This window comes from Salvelinus namaycush, chromosome 27 (genome assembly GCF_016432855.1).
Source record: "Salvelinus namaycush isolate Seneca chromosome 27, SaNama_1.0, whole genome shotgun sequence".
NCBI lineage: Eukaryota > Metazoa > Chordata > Actinopteri > Salmoniformes > Salmonidae > Salvelinus > Salvelinus namaycush.
In genome coordinates, this window is record NC_052333.1 from 12,075,641 (window position 1) to 12,098,774 (window position 23,134).

General features: G+C 44.2%; 2 protein-coding genes across 2 annotated transcripts; both read left to right on the forward strand.

The window, feature by feature from the left end:
- The first annotated feature begins 1,194 nt into the window (after nt 1–1,194).
- LOC120022157 (ubiquilin-4-like) lies at nt 1,195–13,506 on the forward strand. Its single transcript, XM_038966023.1, has 11 exons — nt 1,195–1,356; nt 2,602–2,753; nt 4,576–4,730; nt 4,865–5,127; nt 5,470–5,628; nt 5,922–6,138; nt 6,378–6,517; nt 8,779–8,862; nt 9,030–9,145; nt 11,035–11,248; nt 11,773–13,506. Exons 1-11 carry the CDS (start codon nt 1,213–1,215, stop codon nt 11,923–11,925), a joined length of 1,797 nt encoding a protein of 598 aa, XP_038821951.1. The 5' UTR covers nt 1,195–1,212; the 3' UTR covers nt 11,926–13,506.
- An 807-nt stretch (nt 13,507–14,313) lies between these two features.
- LOC120022755 (ras-related protein Rab-25-like) lies at nt 14,314–16,925 on the forward strand. Its single transcript, XM_038966748.1, has 5 exons — nt 14,314–14,408; nt 15,267–15,462; nt 15,728–15,921; nt 16,398–16,478; nt 16,639–16,925. The coding sequence occupies exons 1-5, from the start codon at nt 14,375–14,377 to the stop codon at nt 16,764–16,766; spliced, it is 633 nt and encodes a 210-aa protein (XP_038822676.1). The 5' UTR covers nt 14,314–14,374; the 3' UTR covers nt 16,767–16,925.
- Nucleotides 16,926–23,134: the final 6,209 nt, after the last annotated feature.

A 23,134-nucleotide genomic window follows, 5' to 3' on the forward strand; every position in this document is an offset into this window, starting at 1 on the left:
TCTGACATTCTTAAGACAGCTACAAACAGTTCTGTGAGGCCTGAGCAAGGGATAGGTCATCTTCGAATGACAGAAATGTCATACCGTTCATCAAAACCCACCACCATCGTGGCATTTAACAGAATCAATTGATCAAAACATAGCAATTAGAACTGCCATTTCATTTCACACAATCTTCCAATCAGTGTTAGCATATATTCACGGGACAAATGGCCAGAGGATGCAGACGCCACAGATGCAGATATGGACGTGTTTCTGTCTGCTTCATTATGCAAGGAGGTGGGTGGGTGGGGATAACCTTATAGAGATAAAAGTGATGGTTGACAATTTCAGGACCTGTGAAACTGAGGCTGTGCATATGGAGACTAAGATCTAAATCAGTGCTATCTGCTTTTCATTTGTCTTTCTTGTGTTTTTGTGCAAACCCGTTCACAAGAATTCTGTCCGTGTACTTTTCCCTCCATGTAGTTCATTGCATATTTAATAATGAAAATACCTACCAAAAGGAGAACATGGATGTGGTTAATTTCTGTGCATGTTAAAAAAGTAAAATAAGTAGCATATCTGGACGTTATTTACAGTAGATATATCTGTCAACAGTCATACACATGATGTATAATCCTGTCATGTGATTCTGGCAATAATATACGATGGCAATAATATACTCTAATGTGGCCCTCCATGGAAAATAATTTCCCAAGCCTGGACTAGTCCGAACGAGGAAACGTTGAAATTTCCGAATGGCTTATTCGTTGAACCCGGCTTTTGTATAACTACAACCAGTTAACAAGTCAGAAATGTCAGTTTCCTAGTGCCGACTAGCACGTGAACGTGGCACTAGAGCGCTATTTATAACTGGTCAGACATGTCCAAATCAACTAGCACGTCAGCTAACGTTTTTTTTAGCCCATAGGTTTTGTAGTAATGTTCGAGTCACTCAAATAGCACGACTACACATTAGACATGGCAACATTTATAGAAAATTAGCTTTACAAGTGTGTAGAATTGTAGGAAATAAGCTTTAAACCTGCTAATTGTTCTCTCAGGGTGTGAACAGTGTGTAATGAACAGTGCTTGTGCCCAAAGAAATAGACATGACGCGGGCCTTCAATAGATCATTGATATGAGTCAACTTTTCTGGATAGGAAGTAATTACTTATATTGACCCGGAAGTGGACGCCAAATCTGAACGATTCCATCGGAGGAGTAAAGATGGCGGACAACGGCGGCGCAGATCCTGTTAATAACAACAATGATACAACTGTTGGTTTGGAGGGAACTATTATTAAGGTCACAGTCAAAACCCCAAAAGACAAGGAGGAAATCGCCATCTCGGAAGATGCCTCTGTCACTCAGGTTCGTTCATTTTGTGAATCAGTAATAGCTGGCTAGCGAGCGGCAACTTGCTGCTACGCTACATCATCATGCCCCTGCCCACTTGCCTTGCCTGTGTGTGTAAGCATGTTGCGAGCTAGCTAGCGAGCTAACATGTCAGAATCTGCAAGTTTAGCGATATTTAAAGCTAGTTATTGACTTGACACGCTATTCACAAGCGTTGTTCTATAGCTAGCTAGCTAGCTAATACGGCTCACTACTATTCCTCGCTCCGTATTGATAACAGTTTAACAGTGTATGTTCCCAAGTTAGCAAACTTAGCTAACCGGCTTGCTAGTAAGGAATTCCCTGAATACACAGTCAGAAAAATGTGTCGCGTGACTTCTGTATGTTAGTCATGGCAACAAAAACATTTAATCAGCTTCTATGTAAGTAGCTAACATTAGTTAGGTATATTGCTAACTAGCTAACGTTGGGCTAATTTTGTTGCCTAAGTGCTAACCAGTATGCTAGCTAGTTTCTTAATCTTAGCTGTTTCTCCAGGACATTTGCGCTTCCTAGGTAGGTAGTCTAGAAACAGTATTCTTCTTCAGAATATAACAGCACCTCATTGTTCTGAATGTCAGTTACTGGACTGTAGATTGTTGTTCATGTGAATCTCCTCTCCCAATGAATGATACACTGGTCCCATATTTCACTTTAAGTACTTTTGTTATGAATCTGTCAGCAAATGCCACTTTTCTTCCTGTCACTTCAGTCCTGGTTGATACCCTGAACAGCTAAATAGCCTAAAGCTTATTTTACTCCTGTTTAATATGCCTCTCATATGTATAGTATTTTTGTAGCTAGTTGTAGACTGGGGCCAGATGTTGAATCACAATGTTGTCTTGTATTCAGAGGAATGTCTATGCTTGCTGTTTCACAGTTGGATTCAGTTCTTTTGATTTTAAGCTTCTCCCATTGTGAAAAACACAACACCAAGAATGAGGTGGTATTTGTAATCAAGTAGTAGGGTTCCTATAATAGGTTAAGCAATGAGGATTTACCCAGAAACAAGGCTTTAGAATTGAAATCCGCTTATTGAACTAATTGTTTCTTTACTCGATTTCTCCCTTTTCTTCCACCTCTTTCTCTTGCTGTCCATCCATATCTTTCTGTCTCTCTCTCATTTTAAGGGACTTTATTGACATGGGAAACATATGTTTACATTACCAAAGCAAGTGAAATGGATAATAAATTAACAAACAATGACCTCTCTCTCTCCAGTTTAAAGAGGAGATCTCACGGAGGTTCAAAGCCAAGCAGGATCAGTTGGTTCTGATCTTTGCAGGGAAGATACTGAAAGACGGGGACTCTCTCAACCAGCATGGCATCAAGGATGGCCTGACAGTCCATCTGGTCATAAAGACAGCACACAAGTAAGATGGTGCAACTTCTCAAAGGAGAATGAACATTGTGTGTTTCAGTAGGATATGTCAGTGTTTGGCAGGAATAGGAATTGCTTGATAGCATTTTGAATAAGTGATTACAGTACCAGTCAAAAGTTTGGACACCTACTCATTCAATGGTTTTTCTTTATTTTTACTTTTTTCTACATTGTATAATAATAGTTAAGACATCAAACATATGAAATAACACACATGTAATCTTGTAGAAACCAAAGAAGTGTTAAACAAATCAAAATATATTTTATATCTGAGATTCTTCAGATAGCCACCCTTTGCCTTGATGACCGCTTTGTACGCTCTTGGCATTCACTCAACCAGCTTCACCTGGAATGCTTTTCCAACAGTCTTGAAGGAATTCCCACATATGCTGAGCACTTGTTGGCTGCTTTTCCTTCACTCTGCGGTCCTTGTCATCCCAAAACATTGCAATTGGGTTGAGGTCGTGTGATTGTGGAGGCCAGGTAATCTGATGCAGCACTCCATCACTCTCCTTCTTGGTCAAATAGCCCTTACACAGCCTGGAGGTGTGTTGGGTCATTGTCCTGTTGAAAACAAATGATAGTCCTGCTAAGCGCAAACCAGATGGAATGGTGTATCACTGCAGAATGCTGTGGTAGCCATGCTGGTTAAGTGTGCCTTGAATTCTAAATAAATCAGACAGTGTCACCAGCAAAGCACCCCCACACAATCACACCTCCTCTATGCTTCACGGTGGGAACCACACAGACTCTGCGTCTCACAAAGACACGGCGGTTGGAACCAAAGATCTCAAATTTGGACTCATCAGACCAAAGGACAGTCTAATGTCTATTGCTCGTTTTTCTTGGCCCATGCAAGTCTCTTCTTATTGGTGTCCTTTAGTAGTGGTTTCTTTACAGCAATTCAACCATGAAGGTCTGATTCACGCAGTCTCATCTGAACAAGTCTCCTTTTCAAACAAGATGTTGAGATGTGTCTGTTACTAGAACTCTGTGAAGCATTTATTTAGGCTGCAATTTCTAAGGTTGGTAACTCTAATGAACTTATCCTCTGCAGCAGAGGTAACTCTGGGTCTTCCTTTCCTGTGGCGGTCCTCATGAGAGCCAGTTTCATCATAGCGCTTGATGGTTTTTGCAACTGCACTTGAAGAAACTTTAAAAGTTCTTGAAATGTTCTGTATTGACTGACCTTCATGTCTTAAAGTAATTATGGACTGTCGCACAGCTGTTAATTGAAATGCATTCCAGGTGACAACCTCATGAAGCTGGTTGAGAGAATGCCAAGAGTGTGCAAAGCTGTCATCACGGCAAAGGGTGGCTGCTTTTTTGGTTACTACGTCATTCCATATGTTATTTCATAGTGTTGATGGCTTCACTATTATTGTACAATGTAGAAAATACTTTTTAAAAATTAAGAAAACCCCTTTAGTCGTGTCCAAATTTTTGACTAGTACTGTATGTAGTGGAGTTTAGATTGACTCAGGCCATATATGCTTACTTACTCACTCCACAGCTTGAAGTGTCTCCACTTGCGCAATTGGTTAGTACGTATTCAAGCGGCCGGTCATGTGGGTTTTCAAACAAGAGTATCACTTGTTGGAGCCGTGGTACAAACAGGGACAGCGAGGGAAGCTATACGGTTATAAGCACAGTGAAGCCATTTACATATACAATATATGGGCTGAATCCATGTGTGTGTGTGAGCTGATGCGTTTGCACAACTGGCCTGCATGTATTTCAATGGAAGATTTGTAGGCAGATACCAAGTTGATGTCAATATGTAAACATAACTGATCAATGCGTTGTCCCTCCAGGGCAGGAGATGGCGCTAGTTCCTCTTCCTCCTTCACCACCCAGGTGGGCAGCAGTAGTGGCAACTCCTCTGGCCCCAGTTCTTCAGCCCACCCTTCTACTGTAGGGTCCACTGGAGGCCCTGCCTCAGCACCCCCACAGACCCCCAACATACTGAGTGAGTTTACTTGGCTAAATACACACACACTTATCTATCCACCCCCTCACACACACCCAACAGTTTATACAGAAAGACAACCATCATCATTATCATCACCGCTTCCTGACCATACCCCTCTCCCTCCCTCCTAGCTGGGTTCGGTGGCTTGTCCAGCCTGAGCAGCATGGGCATGGGCTCCGCTAACTTCATGGAGCTGCAGCAGCAGATGCAGAGCCAGCTGATGTCTAACCCGGAGATGCTGTCCCAGATCATGGAGAACCCCCTGGTGCAGAACATGATGTCCAACCCAGACCTGATGAGGCAGATGATTGTGGCCAACCCCCAGATGCAGCAGCTGATGGAGCGCAACCCCGAGATCTCCCACATGCTCAACAACCCAGAGCTTATGAGACAGGTAAGGGTGTTTGGCCAGAGTGTACTGTGTCACAGACAGCTTGGGATTGGCTGGGGTGTGCACAGAAGTTGGCCTTGGTTAGTAAGGTGTATGTAGCTGGTGCTGTTTTTGCTATCATTATTTTTGAACTGTGGGAAGTCTACTGCTTTGAGTGGCTGATCTTTGTTTAGCTGCATTCTAAGTTATATAAAGAAATAGTCTTAGAGGTGGTTTCTCGAACGCAGATGAAACACCCTAGCCTTCTTGAGTACCTATACCCCAGAGACCTGTCTAGCTATCAATATTGTCCTCTTTCATAACATCACAAATCCTTAAAACCCCTTTCTGTTCCCTTCTCCTCAGACCATGGAGCTGGCCAGGAACCCTGCCATGATGCAGGAAATGATGCGTAACCAGGACCGGGCGCTTAGCAACCTGGAGAGCATCCCCGGAGGCTACAATGCCCTGCGCAGGATGTACACAGACATCCAGGAACCTATGTTCAGCGCAGCACGAGACCAGGTACCCATTATAGCACTAACCAAAGTTATTCCTCTTGGTCTCGCTAGTTCCCATCGTTTTTTTTAGTTAGATGGAGAGTATAAGGGGAATCCTAACTTCCACTTAAGTGAAATGTTCATCAATTGACATCATTGCTGACGAAGTACAAATTCGGCTTAAGTGGAAGTAAGGATTCACTCATTATGGAGCTTTTTTAGCCTCAGAAACTAACTCTCAGCTATCCCATGGAGAGTGCTGAACAGAAACCGGTGTTAAACAGGTTGTTAATGACTTATCTCTCTCCTCTCTCCCAGTTTGGAAACAACCCTTTCTCAGCCCTGGGGGGCAACTCTGACGGGGGGGTGCAGCCGTCGAGGACAGAGAACCGGGAGCCCCTGCCCAACCCCTGGGGTTCAACTAACCCCTCTGAGGGTGGAGGGGGCACTGGCACCACAGGCTCCTCTACCACTGGCAGCACCACCCCCAATGTGTCCAACCCTCTGGGCGTCAACTCTGCCAGTCTGGGTAACGGTACGAGAATACATAGACAGACTTTGCTTAAGAGAATACCATTCAAGAGATACTGCAGCTTCCCATACTGCAATATCACGTGGATGTGAATTCCTAAATACATACATATAAATGAGTGATACCCATACATATATCAAGCGGGGGATGCATACGCACACACCTACACCCAAAGCATGCATACGCACACACCTACACCCACACACCATCAACCTCCCTCCCTCTGTGTGTGTGTGTCCCAGGCATGTTCAGCAGTCCGGGCATGCAGAGTCTGATGCAGCAGATCTCGGAGAACCCCCAGCTGATGCAGAACATGCTGTCTGCTCCCTACATGCGCAGTATCATGCAGTCTCTGGCCCAGAACCCTGACATGGCCTCCCAGGTCTGTAGCAGCAGAGTAGTGGGCCCTGGGGATTAGCATGGATCAGGAAGTCATTGATGTGTCTCAAATGGCACCCTATTTCCTTTATGGTGCTCTACAGGGCCCTTGTCAAAAGTAGTGCATTATAAAGTGAATAGGGTGCCATTTAGGATGAGACCAATCTGAACGCAGGGGGATCTATAGGAACCAGTGGGAATGGGTTGTTTGTAATGAATTGTAATGAGAACAATAAAGCAGATCTGGGCCTGTATTCACAAAGCGTAGGAGTGATGATCTAGGATCAGTTTAGCCTTTTAGACCAGGGATGAGCAACGGGCATCCCACGGTCTCCCCCCCGAACTCAGTCAGGCTCTCAACTTACTGTTGAGCATTACAATGGTAGAATACACAAGGTGCAATATTGAAATTGGGTTGTGCATAAGCAGTTTTTCTCTTATCTCAGTCACTGACAGTCACTCAAATACCAACGTCAGCTAAAACATTTTAGATTTGTAAATTAGTCAAGCCAGCTATCTAAACTTGTATTCATGGTCAAATTACCGGCCGGGGGGCACCCCATTGAATGCAAAATGTGTCATAAAATTGCTACATCTTCTCTCCGCACCCGTGGCAAAATGTGTAGAATTGCAGTAAATGAAATCTAAAACTTCAAAAAAAATTCTCTCCTGTCGAGGGGGGCAACGAAATGTAACTTAGGGCACTCAAAAGGCTAGTGCTGTATGTGTGGGTATGAATTTGGGCCACTGAGGCCCATCATGATGAGTTCAGATTTTGTGGCCCCCGTTCACATCAAAGTTTCCAATCCCTGTTCTAGACCATAATGAATAAGATAACATGAACGGGGAGGGGCTGATCCTAAATCAGCAGCCCTGCTCAGAGCCAAGTAGTAGTCCTTGGCAGCTGTACGGAACAGATCCAGCTGGCAGTGCTTTACCACTAGGTGTCTAGAACAGATCCAGCTGGCAGTGCTTTACCACTAGGTGTCTAGAACAGATCCAGCTGGCAGTGCCTTACCACTAGGTGTCTAGAACAGATCCAGCTCGCAGTGCTTTACCACTAGGTGTCTAGAACAGATCCAGCTGGCAGTGCTTTACCACTAGGTGTCTAGAACAGATCCAGCTGGCAGTGCTTTACCACTAGGTGTCTAGAACAGATCCAGCTGGCAGTGCTTTACCACTAGGTGTCTAGAACAGATCCAGCTGGCAGTGCTTTACCACTAGGTGTCTAGAACAGATCCAGCTGGCAGTGCTTTACCACTAGGTGTTTAGAATAGATCCAGCTGGCAGTGCTTTACCACTAGGTGTTTAGAATAGATCCAGCTGGCAGTGCTTTACCACTAGGTGTCTAGAATAGATCCAGCTGGCAGTGCTTTACCACTAGGTGTCTAGAATAGATCCAGCTGGCAGTGCTTTACCACTAGGTGTCTAGAACAGATCCAGCTGGTAGTGCTTTACCACTAGGTGTCTAGAACAGATCCAGCTGGCAGTGCTTTACCACTAGGTGTCTAGAACAGATCCAGCTGGCAGTGCTTTACCACTAGGTGTCTAGAACAGATCCAGCTGGCAGTGCTTTACCACTAGGTGTCTAGAACAGATCCAGCTCGCAGTGCTTTACCACTAGGTGTCTAGAACAGATCCAGCTCGCAATGCTTTACCACTAGGTGTCTAGAACAGATCCAGCTGGCAGTGCTTTACCACTAGGTGTCTAGAACAGATCCAGCTGGCAGTGCTTTACCACTAGGTGTCTAGAACAGATCCAGCTGGCAGTGCTTTACCACTAGGTGTCTAGAACAGATCCAGCTGGCAGTGCTTTACCACTAGGTGTTTAGAACAGATCCAGCTGGCAGTGCTTTACCACTAGGTGTCTAGAACAGATCCAGCTGGCAGTGCTTTACCATTAGGTGTCTAGAACAGATCCAGCTGGCAGTGCTTTACCACTAGGTGTCTAGAACAGATCCAGCTGGCAGTGCTTTGCCACTAGGTGTCTAGAACAGATCCAGCTGGCAGTGCTTTGCCACTAGGTGTCTAGAACAGATCCAGCTGGCAGTGCTTTACCACTAGGTGTCTAGAACAGATCCAGCTGGCAGTGCTTTACCTCTAGTTATCTCCATGTAGATAGACAGATGTGAGGAAGAGGGTGAACACTGGGAAAGCAGCTGGTGAACGACAGGACCCTGACCTTCTGTTTCTCTCTCTCTCCTGTCTTTCTTTCTTTTGCCCCCCCGCTCTCTCTGTCTTTCTCACATTCTGTGTCTCCCCTAGGTGTTGATGAATAACCCTCTGTTGGCTGGAAACCCCCAGCTGCAGGAACAGTTCAGGAGCCAGCTGCCCGTCTTCCTGCAGCAGGTACACACACACACAGCTGTATTTTCCTCAAACTGAGAGAGAGTTGAACCTGTCCCAAGGACCTGATTGGATTGCTTGAGACTGGATGGACCCTAAACAGATTTGGGGATTGTTTTAGAATGTTAATTGATTCATTGTTAGTTTGATTGTCTGATGTTGTTGTTTAGATGCAGAACCCAGAGGCTCTTTCTGTGATGACCAACCCCCGTGCCATGCAGGCTCTCCTCCAGATACAACAGGGCCTACAGACACTGCAGACAGAGGCACCGGGACTCATGCCAAGGTACACACTGACACACATGCACACCAGTGTTCTCCACAAGTACAGAGAGTAGCCAGCCAGTCGCTCCCAGCTCCTTTTTGCCCAAAGAGGTCTTCTGGTACATTCTAATGCCTTGACTCCATCTGAAATACACAGCTAAATGATTCAATAGTTCAATACCGCCCAGATTGGAAACATAAGTTGTGGTATTGTGTAGAAAGACATTTCTTTACAATTTAAATGACTGAAAATGAACGAATTCAGTGTGTTAGTTGTTTTGGATATTGTCAAAGAGAGAACATCAAGCCTTTTTTAACTCTTGAGATTAAAGTCTTATTTACAGTTTTACTGCATGATATGAATTGCCACAATGTTTGTTCCTTAAATAATGTATTAAAACAGAACTGAAGTAAGTAGCCCACATTATCTTGAAAAATTATTTCAAGGTTTAATTTTCCCCCATGTTTTCGCTCTCAAAATCAAACTTTTTTAAAATAGAGAAACAAGCAAAATTGGATGTTGTAAGTGCACAACAATGCTTAAACCACATCAGGAGACTACATTTGAGGTCTGGGGGAAAATCTGAGAAATTTTGATTTTTGGGTGTAATTACCCTTTAATTCCAGTTGGCACCTAGCATGAGGCTGTTAAGCTATGTCTTTGTAGCACACGTGATCGTAGAGTTTGCGAAACAAATACCCACTACATTGATGAAAATAATCATAATAGCATTCTGCCAGGTATGCACAGGCTACATTGTAGTTAAGATGTAATTGAGACTATTTTTGGGAAAGCCTTTCCATCTACCAGAAGACTGTTTATTAGCATCATGGCCCACGGCTACGCAGTGGTGGACCATGCACCGCACAAAACGGGGAGTTCTCGTTGCTTCTTCAGGAAAGTTGCAGGAAATATGAATCGCTGATCCATTGTGTTCGTGTCTTATGATAAACTTGGCCAAATTAATACATTTGTTTGATTCCCTACTGAAGGTCCCAAAAAATTATATTTTGTTGAATTCCGTTTTAATACCAGGATTCCGTTAGGGAAACCTAGGAAATCCTTTGGTTTACTTGTTCCGATGTGACACCATGGGCATATAACCATGCTGCCGCATTTATAAATGGCAAAGAGATATAGGAGATCGACTTTATTCAGTCAGTTCGACACCTTTCATAAACTAGTCAACACTTGCTGTTCAGTTGTCAATCAACTATGCACCACGACTCCACTTGGCTGGCTACATGAAATAAAATAAATGAATGTGTCAGAAAACAATAATTAGGCTAAGTCGTGGCTTTCGACTAATCATTACCTCTTACATTACATGCGACGTGTGCAAGTTCACGAGCACGATGCACTCTCTCTCTCTCCCTCCATGTATATAAATTAGACAGCAACCAGAGATCTGCATATAATGACGAGATGCTCATGTCTCCGCGCTAACAATTGGAGTCGTTCTGATGGCAGGCGACAAGCTTGGGTCCAAAATAAGCCCATAGAAACGCATTGGGCTTATTTTGGATGAATTTTGGCGGAAGTGAAACCTCTCCCTTTGCCTCTTCCTCTATGCTGCGTTCCCCTGTCATCTCTTTGTGACTGAACTGACAGGCACCTATCCTCTCAACAGATCGCTAGAAGATGCGTATTGTTCATTCTAGTGGGAGATGGCTCGACGAACTAGCAAATGTAAACTTTTTAAATTAAAATATGAAGTGGAAAATGTAGCCAGTTGAAAATGAGTCTAACCGGTTGTTTGGCCGACAGCCGGCGCTTATGGAAAACAATGACACACACACACACACACCCAACCACACGACCTAGAGAAAGTGTTAAAATGGGAAATAAAGAGTTGTTTGAGTAGTAGATACTCTGTTACGCAATCTCCCCCTAACCCCTTGGTCTCCCAGTTTGGCACCAGGTGGACTGCCAGGAGGTCTCCCTGGAGGTCTACCAGGGGGACTACTGGGCGGATTACCAGGTGGAATACCCACAACTCCCCTGTCCACGGGAGGGGGTGTGGCTCCAGAGAACCCTGCCTCTTCGCCGAGTGCTGGGGAAAACCCAGCCCAGCAACTGATGATGCAGCAGATGCTCCAAATGTTCGCAGGAGGGAATTCCTCGGTACGTACCACACACACACCTACCTGTCTTCCCTGTTTTACTGTGATTGTACTGGTTGATTGATTCATTGATGGTTGGTTGACTGATTGATTGACTGCTGTTTTGGACCCTCTCTCTACCGCACCTGCTGTCTCTAACTCTGAATGATCGGCTTTGAAAAGCCAACTGACATTGACATTTACTCCTGAGGTGCTGACCTGTTGCACCCTCTGTGATTATTATTATCTGACCCTGTTGGTCATCTATGAACGTTTGAACATCTTGGCCATGTACTGTTATAATCTCCACCCGGCACAGCCAGAAGAGGACTGGCCACCCCTCAAAGCCTGGTTACTCTCTAGGTTTCTTCCTAGGTTCCTGCCTTTTTAGGGAGTTTTTCCTAGCCACTGTGCTTCTACAGCTGCATTGCTTGCTGTTTGGGGTTTTAGGCTGGGTTTCTGTACAGCACTTTGTGACATCGGCTTATGTAAAAAGGGCTTTATAAATACATTTGATTGAGAGATTTTTGACTGGTCCCCCTACAGAGCCAGACCCCGGAGGTGCAGTTCCAGCAGCAGCTGGAGCAGCTGGGTGCTATGGGCTTCATTAACAGAGAGGCCAACCTGCAGGCCCTGATCGCTACCGGAGGAGATGTCAACGCTGCCATCGAGAGACTGCTGGGCTCACAGCCCTCATAAAGACACACTCACTCAGTCACATCGATACAGACACATGCATACATACTATCCACCTCTGCAGCAAGGGGAACTCACACGCATATACATTGTCTACAGAGAACCAAGAGAGAAGAAATAAACCATCCAAAAAAGACACAGACGAAACCCGGTCAGGACATGTACCATTCTAAACATCCACCGCAGTCTCCTGTCAGATCATTCCCTAACCATGGCTCCCTTACCCTCTGGTTTTAGCCTCGTCCATAGAGCTCTGCTCAGCAGGACCAGACTGACCGGATCATTTCCTCAACAGAGGGGTGCCCGGTGAAGGGAGGGGGGTGAGCGAGAACGGCACAGATTTGCCTCCCTCCAAACCCTCTCCAAAACAGAATTTCTTTACTCTACCAGAATCACTAATCCGTCTTCCTCTTTAATAAAGCTGTGTTTATTCCAGGGGTAGACCACCCTGGTCCTGGAGAGCTGCAGGCACTTCATGTTTTTGATTTAACTGACCTGGCTGACCAGGGGTGTTGAGTTTAGGCAGTCACTGAACTGATCAATTAGCTCAGTTGGTCAAGTGTGGTGCCTAGTTGGGGCAAAATCCTGCAGTACCTGAGACACTCCAGGAACAGGGTTGCCTACCCCTGGTTTATTCAATGGGTTGGAGGGTTCGTAGTGCGGCAGATAGAAATGCATTGCATAAAGCTGTTTATGAAACTTCATAACGCATTCCAGGGATTTGTTTCCTGTATTTGTTGCATTTCTAGCTGCAATGTGTTTGTAACCTTCCACCCTTTTGACTAAGCCCCTGGTTGCAGGGTAAGGTATATGAAGACCGGAGGAAGAGAATCACAAAACAGAACTTCCTCAATTTCACACGGATATCAGTTAAGCCTGCCCAAAACCCTTTCTATTTATTGCTAAAAGAACCCCCACACTTCCCTAAAATAATCCAAATAGTCATTCCAGATAGGAAATCTCTATCTCCACTCAGCTGTGAGTTGTTCCCTGAAGGTAGGATTGCTGTGCTTTTTTGTCTTCAACAAAACATTTAACACCAACCACTCTTATCAAATGGATCGATTTGATCAAACCCTGGCTAGTCAAATCAAATGAGTCTGCCATTGGTGGTCTAGATTGACTTCACACACCGGCGTGTCACAAGTTTGAGAACTGTCATGATAATGGTTATTAAAAAGACAGAAAGGAGTTCTGAGGAAGAAGACACAGACAAGACAGACAGATTTCCTTTTCATTTTAATCTGATTCATTATGTATTTTAATTTGATGTGTAAGTAGTACATATAGAATCTGTTTTGTCTCATTAAAAAATAAAAACAAATCTTCCTGGAAAATGTATGAATAAAATATAATGAAAAAAAAAGCTTTCCATTTTTGGTATGGTGTGGCAATGAAGTTCTAGCTTTTTGCTTTTTCTGAGAATCTCAGCATTGTAGTTGTGGTAACCTTGGCAATGGCTTTTATAGCTGTGCTTTGTCTGTTGGCCTCAGCTTAAATCTATCACCCAATTCAACATGTTGGAACTAACCTTTAACAGTACTGTACTACAAAATAAAACAAAGTTGGTCAATAAGAACCCTCTAAGTGTGTCCGTCCTGACTTGTAGGAAAAATATAATTATACCAGTGTTGGGGTCTATTCCATTTCAATTCCAGGCAATTCATGAAGTATACTGAAATTCCAATGCTTTTCAATTAGGAAAATGTGGAAATGAAATGTACAATATTTACTGTCATTTTTTTATCGCCTCATATGGTGGGAAAGGGAACCTTTTTCATTTATTCAAAAGTGGTTCCATTGGAATGAATGGCCACCTTTTAGATGACTTATTCTGGAATTAGTGAAACATTTTTGTCACGTTCACAGTTTAATAATACATGCCTGGAGGCTACTTGGTATAATACTGTAATTTATCTTCCACAAATGCTAACCTGAGGGGGAACCCAAAAGTTATCTTAGATCAGTGTTGTCTAAGGGAAATTTAATCCTATTCGCACTGGCTCACTGCCATACACTGAAGATGCACCTGTCAGACGAGATGGGCAGACTAGATGAAGAGGGTTGAGTCTATTCTCTTGTGATGACTGGCTGTTAATGCTAGTGGTTCTACCTGTTACACCTGCTCTTACCTCACCTTTCCTCCCTCCCCCTCTGCCTCTCCCATGTGTCAGCTGAGCCACAGAGGGATCGGCAGTAGCAGGGATCGTCTAACCACAAACGAACTGCCCCTATCTACAGATAAAGGAAGAGTGTTAGCCCTAACATTTTCTCTTCATTCATTTTTGCTGTCTTTCCACCCTGGCTCCTTGGGAGAGAAGAGAGTAGCTTGTCTGCTGTTCTCCCGTTCTCTCGTTCTGTCCTCCCTGTCCTGGGATCTAATGCAGTAACAGCCCTAGGATATTGACTGAAACAGGTGGAGGATCCCGCCAGGGCTCAACACAGGCACAGTATGGGTGACGAAAGCTACAACTTTGTTTTCAAAGGTGAGTGTTTTGTTTGTCAAAGAATCTGATTCTATAAGGGAAAAAATCCCCCATTCTCTGGTTTGCGCACAAAGCCTTTGGGCTTAGCTTAGGGGTGCAAAGGTTAGAGTGTGAGAGAGAAGTTTGATCTTTGGTGTTGTTTAATATTTTTAGGGAAGAGAGGTGACATGGAAAGCAGGAAGTAGCTTCCTGGGCAAGGCAGAGAACCAATGTGACAAGGAAAGCAGGAAGTAGCTTCCTGGGCATGGCAGAGAACCAATGTGACCTTTGACCTAAAAGAGGGTTATATTGACTACTGTGGCTTATTTGTTTTTGTAATAGGTTTTTGTCACCTTACTGACAATATGCACTTGTGGAGAATAAGGTTTAACAGTGTCAAGAGTAATTACTGTATTTTCATAGTTTCCAATCCGGGCTAGGCATGCACCTCTTTGACACCAAGTCTGGTGATGTTAGGTAGGGTAGTGGGTACACGTGATGTGTCAGAATGATGCTAGAGCAGGGTGAAGTGGGGTTGAGAGAAGTAACAGTTCCTTATTCTGTTTTATGTAGCAGAGAGTCATGCTACCTCATATGGTACAGGAGGTTGGTGGAACCTTAACTGGGGAGGACGGCCTCGTGGTAAAGGCTAAAGCGGAATAGGTGGAATGGGATCAAATATGGTGTGTTTCCATGTGTTTGATGCCATTCCATTTGCTCCATTCGAGCCATTATTATGAGCCGTCCTCCCCTCAGCAGCCTCCTGTGCTACAGTTATACCTGAAACATCTAACATTGCACCTAAGTCATGATTCTTTTCACCATTGAGAAATGCAGTATTGATATATTACACTTGATAATATGTCTGTCATCCTTTAGTGGTTCTGATTGGTGAGTCTGGTGTTGGGAAGAGCAACCTGCTGTCACGCTTCACCAAGAATGAGTTTAACCATGACAGCCGCACCACCATCGGAGTGGAGTTCAGCACCCGCACTGTTCAGCTGGATACCGCCACAATCAAGGCTCAGATCTGGGACACGGCAGGGCTGGAGAGATACAGAGCCATCACCTCAGCGTGGGTACACACACACACACACACACACACACACACACACACACACACACACACACACACACACACACACACATACACTCCGTGTACACAATACACACACAGGAATACAGAGATCTACAGAGCCAATCACCTCAGAATGAATAGATACACACAGATATTTGCAAACACATGTATGCAAACCCACCCACCAAGTGAACATATTTCTCTGACTCCACTCGTCTGATTCTCTCTCTGTCTCTGTCTCTCTGTGTGTGTGTGTTTCCAGGTACTACAGAGGGGCAGTGGGTGCTCTCCTGGTGTATGACATCACCAAGCACCTAACCTATGAGAGTGTGGAACGTTGGCTGAAGGAGCTGTACGATCACGCTGACCCTCACATCCTGGTCATGCTGGTTGGCAACAAGAGTGACCTGGAGACCCTGAGGACCGTGCCCACCGTGGAGGCCAAGGAATTTGCAGGTGATCATTTACGTAGTTAGCAGTTACTTACTAGTTACAGTAGTTTCAGTTAATCTTGGTTAACCCAGAACAAAAATCTTGGGTAATTTGGTTAAGTGCAGAATCTGTCCACGAGAGATTAGTTACCAGTTATCTACTACTTGCTTACCAGTTACCAGTCAGCAGTTAGTTAGCAGTTAGTTACCAGTTAACTTAATAGTTACTTACTAATTGCCAGGTATTTATCAGTTACCAGTTACTTAGTTACCAGTTAGACAAGTGTGCAATATGCAGTCAATGACAGTTCTAAAGTGACAGAATATTGCAACAATTTTCATATTGTTTTTTCATAGTATAGCATATACATTTCTGACAGTAATGCGAAACAATTACCAGCTTTGCACCAATGACAAGTAATTCTATGGTTGGTTCTTCATGGCATGATTGAGTATGATGTATGTGAGAATATAGTCAACAAGGTATTCGTTCTCATGCAGAAAAGAAGGGCATCTTATTTATGGAGACGTCAGCTCTGGATTCTACCAACGTTGAAGCTGCTTTCCAGGAAGTTCTCACAGGTTCTTATTATGTTGCTCTTGTGCTTCATACCTTTATCTACAAAACGTTAGACAACAGCATGTCATGTGAATCTCTATTATTCTTCTGTGTGCACTTTTCTGCCGTGCACCTTTTATGTGATGTGTGTGTTTATGACGTGAACATTTCTGTTACCCCCAGCGATCCACAAAAAGGTGGCCAGTCGAGAGGTGACCCGCGGGTCAATCAGTGCCGTGACCCTGTCCAGTGCTACTGGAACGGCTAGCGAAGTCCAGGAGGAACGTAGGACCTGCTGCAAGAACCTCTGACCGGTTCTGACTAGCTCTGACCGGTTCTGACGGTTCTTTCCGGTATTAAACAGAATCTTCCTACTCTGTCCTCATTCAGGATTAAGGGAGTCTATGTTGATGACTACAGGAGGCATAGCTGTGGGAAGTAGGGGTGCTGAGGGTGCTGCAGCACCCACCTGAAAATGAAAGTGCACTGGGCCTTTACTAGTATTGTATTAGAAGACCCATATACATTCTGCCAACCCCCCCCCCCCCCCCCCCCACCGTCGGCAAAAATATCACAGCACCCCAACCACCGAACATCTTCCCACATCTATGACAGGAGGGCTGTCTAAACCAAAGACCAGGCAGTCCACAAGACACAGGCCACATTTACACTTTGTCAATAAATACACTATTGGTGTCACCTATATTCTCCCTGTTTGGCGAAAGGTTGCAGACCACTTGAAAATATTGGTGTGGAAAGTTTTTTTTTTTATGCTTGTTATGTATTATCTACCAAATAAGTCTTGTTGGGGTCTATTTGAAAGGAGGAACTGCATTATTTTTGGATATTCAACATGTGCATGTATTGTTTGTAACCAAGATGAAAAAACTGAATGAGGTTTTGTGTTGACTAAATGGGAACACTTGTAAAGGTTTTAACTTAAGTTAATGAATAGTATGTGTGGCTCGGAGACTGGTTCGAGACCAAGTAGAAAAGTAACTTGATTCATGAATTTGAAATATTGACGTTTGATATTACAACAACTATGCACTGTATCTAATCTTTTGTAGACATGTCTTTTATGACAAACTTGTATCATTAATCTTTGTGATAGAAAAAATGCTTAGAGATTTCGGAGTTCATTCACTATTAATTTGCTATTCTCCTGTAGAGGGCAGTGCTGTTTTAAATACATCTATGGTGTCTCCAAAATACACAGTTGAAAGTGATGTCTCCGTATCAGATCTGCTATTCGTATCTAACTTTACCTCACACATATATAAGCAGTAGTTTATGAAGAGCACACACACAGGAGTTTCAATCTTAGAATTAAACTGCCCTAAATGGATGGCGTCATCTATAATTGAGTCAGTCTGGGTGTGGTGCTTATGTGAGTGTTTGTGTGGGTCATGGCGTGTATCATCCTCTCAACAACAAAAACACTCCCACACATAGCCTATACCTGTCTCTTTCCCACTCACACATGGACACACACAGTTAGAGTGGACAGCCGTGCAGCCTATGCGCTTCTATAGAGATGATTGACAGGTTAGTGCTGTCACATGACAGATGAGAACCCCTGAGGTGGCTACCTGTCTGCTTCTGGGGCACGTCTACAGATGACATTACCACGACACCATTCTAATGGAGTGAGGGATTCCATCTCACACCCATAGAAAAAAGCCTAAACAAACCTGGTTTTGGATCAAGCATTTTGAGTGTGGGCATGTGAACATGTCTGTATAAAAGTGTCTGTAGCCATAGAGAATGATAGAGTCCTCTAGTGGCCAAAAGGCCATTTTAGCATGGGCTGCACCATTGAGAGCTTCCACCATTTTAATGTAGTCAGCTGGATGAGACTTCCAACTTCATTGGCTGATCCCTCCTGGTGACCCTGTTGAAGTCATGTCCAACCAGGTCATCAGTAAGGATTGTGAAGAAGGAAATTGACTAATTCAAAATGGAGATGGCCTCAATGGCGCTGCCCATGCTGTCACAGTCGCTGTAATGGCACAGATACAAAGAGGAGTCCACTATCAATCTATGGTTTGTAGCTCATCTGTGGACCATGGTATAAATTCATTTTTTATGTAGCTCAGCCAAGGGAGTATAAATCTCCACTATTGGTGGTTAGTGACATTCATTACAGATATTGCTCTGTCTCTGTTTCACAGATGTCTACAGAGAACCTTTACTGTGTGTGTGTGTGTGTGTGTGTGTGTGTGTGTGTGTGTGTGTGTGTGTGTGTGTGTGTGTGTGTGTGTGTGTGTGTGTGTGTGTGTGTGTGTGTGTGTGTGTGTGTGTGTGTGTGTGTGTGTGTGTGTGTCTCAACTGGAAATGATCACATAGGTTTCATTACAATTATTTTATGAAAGCAAAATACTGAGGTTTCTGCACGCGGCAGTAAATGTTTAATAATTTCCTGTGAATTATGATATTGTTATAGACAGGGGGAAAACATATGGTTTGATAATCGGGACAGGCTGAGCTGGATCTACAGGTTGAGGAGATTGATCTTGAAGTCCGTAAATCTCAGTTTGCTTCAAATAAAGGTGAGGGAGATCATGAAAAAACATATCAAGACCTATTGCACTGTGGAGTGGGATAGGAAAGCTCTCAGGCAGCATGAGATTTGTTACTCTACTGTACTCTGTGCATTTGACCGAATTCCCCAAATGCTTCCCAGATTTTCTTGTCTGACTGCGGTTTGACCCCTAGCTATGGAAGGTAAGTTGGAGAGTGGTCTTAGTAAGCGTGGGTATATGGCCATTATGCCTAGCCTGTAAAACCCTGTGTAAACCTTGGGATTCATTCATGGCGAATGGTTGAGTACCACGGAGCCTTTAAAACACCAACACTGGTCCTATGTCTCCCCGTTTCAGTTTTTATGTGAGTAGTTGCTATCCGTCCACTCCGCTCTACGCTCGATTGGCGTCTGATTAACGTGAGGATTTACGATTGTCGCACCCCACCTGTGTTTTATCGCGACCCCTACGACCTCTGCATTCACCCTGATCCTTGACCGCAGAGAGCATGGACCTCTCCCCAACCCCAGTGGGGAATCTATCTAATGGAATCCACCGGTGCCCTGTAAAGTGATGGATGACTAAAATGATGGATGTCAATCTCTCGCTCGCTCTCTTTCTCTCTATAACTCTCGCTCTCTCTCTCACTCTTTCTCTTTCTCTCTTCACTATACTGCACTATGTTGCACCTAGACCTAGGTACAAGATATGATCTGGTGGAGACCCTTCTGGTAACTACAGTATCCACAGACAGAATGCAGCCATCAGATATCTCTCCAGCCTATCCAGCAGTGTTTACTGTAAGGTTAACCATGAAGTGATTAGCATATTAGCTGTGTTTATGGTTGATCTGGTGTTACAGCTCAGCCTAGGGACAGATCAGCCTGGCTCCTGAGGTTGGACAGGGAGTTTGGTAAATTTGTCCTCCTGTCTGAAATGTTCAAAGAGGCACTCTGTGACCGATCAGGTTTCAAACTGGGTCATTGGCACTGGCATAAGAATGTTACCCTGCTGAACTCTAACTCAATCCCCATTTCACAGGCAAGGTTACTTACTCATGGTTCAACTCCAGGCCAGGGAAGCTTTGTTCCATTCCATCCTCCTCCCCTCCATACCCTCCTACCTCTGTATGGAGAGCTGACTAGTGGTGCAGGCTCTAATCAGACATGTATTGATCAGACTGGCTGGGACGAGGGCGGAGCATTAGGTTTACAGTCAAGGAGGTCTAAATATTCTCTAGGGCTGTGGAGTGTGTGTGTGTGTGTGTGTGTGTGTGTGTGTGTGTGTGTGTGTGTGTGTGTGTGTGTGTGTGTGTGTGTGTGTGTGTGTGTGTGTGTGTGTGTGTGTGTGTGTGTGTGTGTGTGTGTGTGTGTGTGTGTGTGTGACTCTTCCTAAAATGTTTGTACTTGTTCTGCGTAATTTTGGCTGGCGGTGTCTGACTGTCCATTTGTGGATACATTTGATACATTTTTCGTAAAGGAAAAGCAAGTGTAAATTACACATTTCAGAAGCATTTTTAAACCTCAAATACAATAAAAGTTTAAAAGTTCTCCTAAACCAGGGTGTTCATATTAAGATCCAACATCTGTAGAGATTACTATAGATCTTCCACTATATACTGCATGGCTACATTCTACTGACCTCTACATGTGTAAGGAAGGCTATCTCTCTGTGTTGGACTATGTCATCTACAGTATACATTATATAGCCTACTATGTGTGTGTGAGCTCTCCAGGGGTGTGTGCTCAGTCCCCTCCTGTACTCCCTGTTCACACACGACTGCATGGCCAGGCACGACTCCAACACCATCATTAAGTTTGCAGACGACACAACAGTGGTAGGCCTGATCAACGACAAGACAGCCTATAAGGAGGAGGTCAGAGACCTGGCCGGGTGGTGCCAGAATAACAACCTATCCCTCAACGTAACCAAGGCTAAGGAGATTATTGTGGACTACAGGAAAAGGAGGACCGAGCACGCCCCCATTCTCATCGACGGGGCTATAGTGGAGCAGGTTTAGAGTTTCAAGTTCCTTGGTGTCCACATCAACAATAAACTAGAATGGTCCAAACACACCAAGACAGTTGTGAAGAGGGCATGACAAAGCCTATTCCCCCTCAAGGAACTAAAAAGATTTGGCATGGGTCCTGAGATCCTCAAAAGGTTCTGCAACATCGAGAGCATCCTGACTGGTTGCATCACTGCCTGGTATGGCATTTGCTCGGCTTCTGACCGCAAGGCACTACAGAGGGTAGTGTGTACGGCCCAGTACATCACTGGGGCTAAGCTGCCTGCCATCCAAGACCTCTACACCAGGCGGTGTCAGAGGAAGGCCCTAAAAATTGTCAAAGACCCCAGTCACCCCAGTCATAGACCTTTCTCTCTACTATCACATGGCAAGCGGTACCGGAGTGCAAAGTCTAGGACAAAAAGGCTTCTCAACAGTTTTTTGCCCCAAAGCCATAAGACTCCTGAACAGGTAATCAAATGGCTACCTGGACTATTTGCATTGTGTGCCCTCCCAACCCCTCTTTTATGCTGATGCTACTCTCTGTTTATCTATGCGTAGTCCCTTTAACTATACATTCATGTACATACTACCTCAATTGGGCCGACCAACCAGTGCTCCCGCACATTGGCTAACCGGGCTATCTGCATTGTGTCCCACCACCCGCCAACCCCTCTTTTACGCTACTGCTACTCTCTGTTCATCATATATGCATAGTCACTTTTACCATATCTACATGTACATACTACCTCAATCAGCCTGGCTAACCGGTGTCTGTATGTAGCCTCGCTACTTTTATAGCCTCGCTACAGTATATAGCCTGTCTTTTTAGTGTTTATTTCTTTACTTACCTATTGTTGACCTAATACCTTTTTTGCACTATTGGTTAGAGCCTGTAAGTAAGCATTTCACTGTAAGGTCTACCTACACCTGTTGTATTCGGTGCACATGACAAATAAACTTTGATTTGATTTGATTTGATTTGAGGGTGTGTGTGTGTGTCAAATCAAATGCTATTGTCATAAACACATATTTAGCAGATCTTATTGCGGGTGTAGCGAAATGCTTGTGTATAGTGTAGCGAAATCCTTGTGTATCGTGTTTACCCACATGTAATGCACCTGTGATGTGGAATCTCATTCCAAGTTCCCCCGCTGAAGATTTACCATTGGAATGACTCCAATGTCTGTATTTGTTGAAAAACATATCCCACATTTCATTGACTAACGGCATCACATAAACACATGATCCAGTGGCCTGCAGATCATTCAGGTGGCCTGAATGATTGTTGACGTAGCATTTCAATCCTCTCGACCAGGAGATGTAGAGTGGGTCTGGATTACTATAGGAAGTACATACAGTATATGGATCGAACCTAGAAGTGACCTCTTCGAGCAGAACAGAAATCCCCAAGAATGAAAAGAAAGAAATGAAAAACTATCAAAACGAGCAATGTCAGAGTCTGGACTATATATACTGAACAAAAATATATACTTAACATGTAAATTGTAGGTCCCTTGTCTCATGAGCTGAAGTAAAAGATCCCAGAAATGTTCCATACTCAATTTTCTATTCCTCCCTTTAGGTGAGCATTTCTCCTTTTGCCAAGATAATCCATCCACCTGACAAGTGTGGCATATCAAGATTAAACAGCATGATCATTACACAGGTGCACCCTGTGCTGGGGACAATAAAAGGCCAATAAAATGTGCAGTTCTGTCAGACAACACAATACCATGCAATTGGCATGCTGACTGCAGGAATGTCTACCAGAGCTGTTGCCAGAGAATGTAATGTTAATGTCTCTACCATAAGCCGCCTCTAATGTTGTTTTAGAGAATTTATCTGTACGACCAATCGGCCACACAACCGCAGACCACGTGTAACCACGCCAGCCCAGGACTTCCACATCTGCTTCTTCACCTGCGGGATCGTCTGAAATCAGCCACCCGGGCAGCTGATGAAACTGAGGAGTATTTCTGTCTGTAATAAAAGCCCTTTTGTGGTGAAAAACTTATTCTGATTAGCTGGGCCTGGCTCCCCAGTGGGTGGGTCTATGCCCTCCCTGGCACACCCATGGCTGTGCCCCTGCCCAGTCATGTGAAATCCATAGATTATCTCCTAATTTATTTATTTTAAATTGACT

Bases quoted from the DNA above. Each gene is read 5' to 3' on its own strand.
- LOC120022755 (XM_038966748.1), top strand. From the start codon at position 14,375: ATGGGTGACGAAAGCTACAACTTTGTTTTCAAAG. The intron at 14,409-15,266 runs GTGAGTGTTTTG...GTCATCCTTTAG, and splicing joins CTACAACTTTGTTTTCAAAG to TGGTTCTGATTGGTGAGTCT. The intron at 15,922-16,397 runs GTGATCATTTAC...GTTCTCATGCAG, and splicing joins GGAGGCCAAGGAATTTGCAG to AAAAGAAGGGCATCTTATTT.
- LOC120022157 (XM_038966023.1), top strand. From the start codon at position 1,213: ATGGCGGACAACGGCGGCGCAGATCCTGTTAATAACAACAATGATACA. The intron at 2,754-4,575 runs GTAAGATGGTGC...TTGTCCCTCCAG, and splicing joins GTCATAAAGACAGCACACAA to GGCAGGAGATGGCGCTAGTT. The intron at 8,863-9,029 runs GTACACACACAC...GTTGTTGTTTAG, and splicing joins TGCCCGTCTTCCTGCAGCAG to ATGCAGAACCCAGAGGCTCT.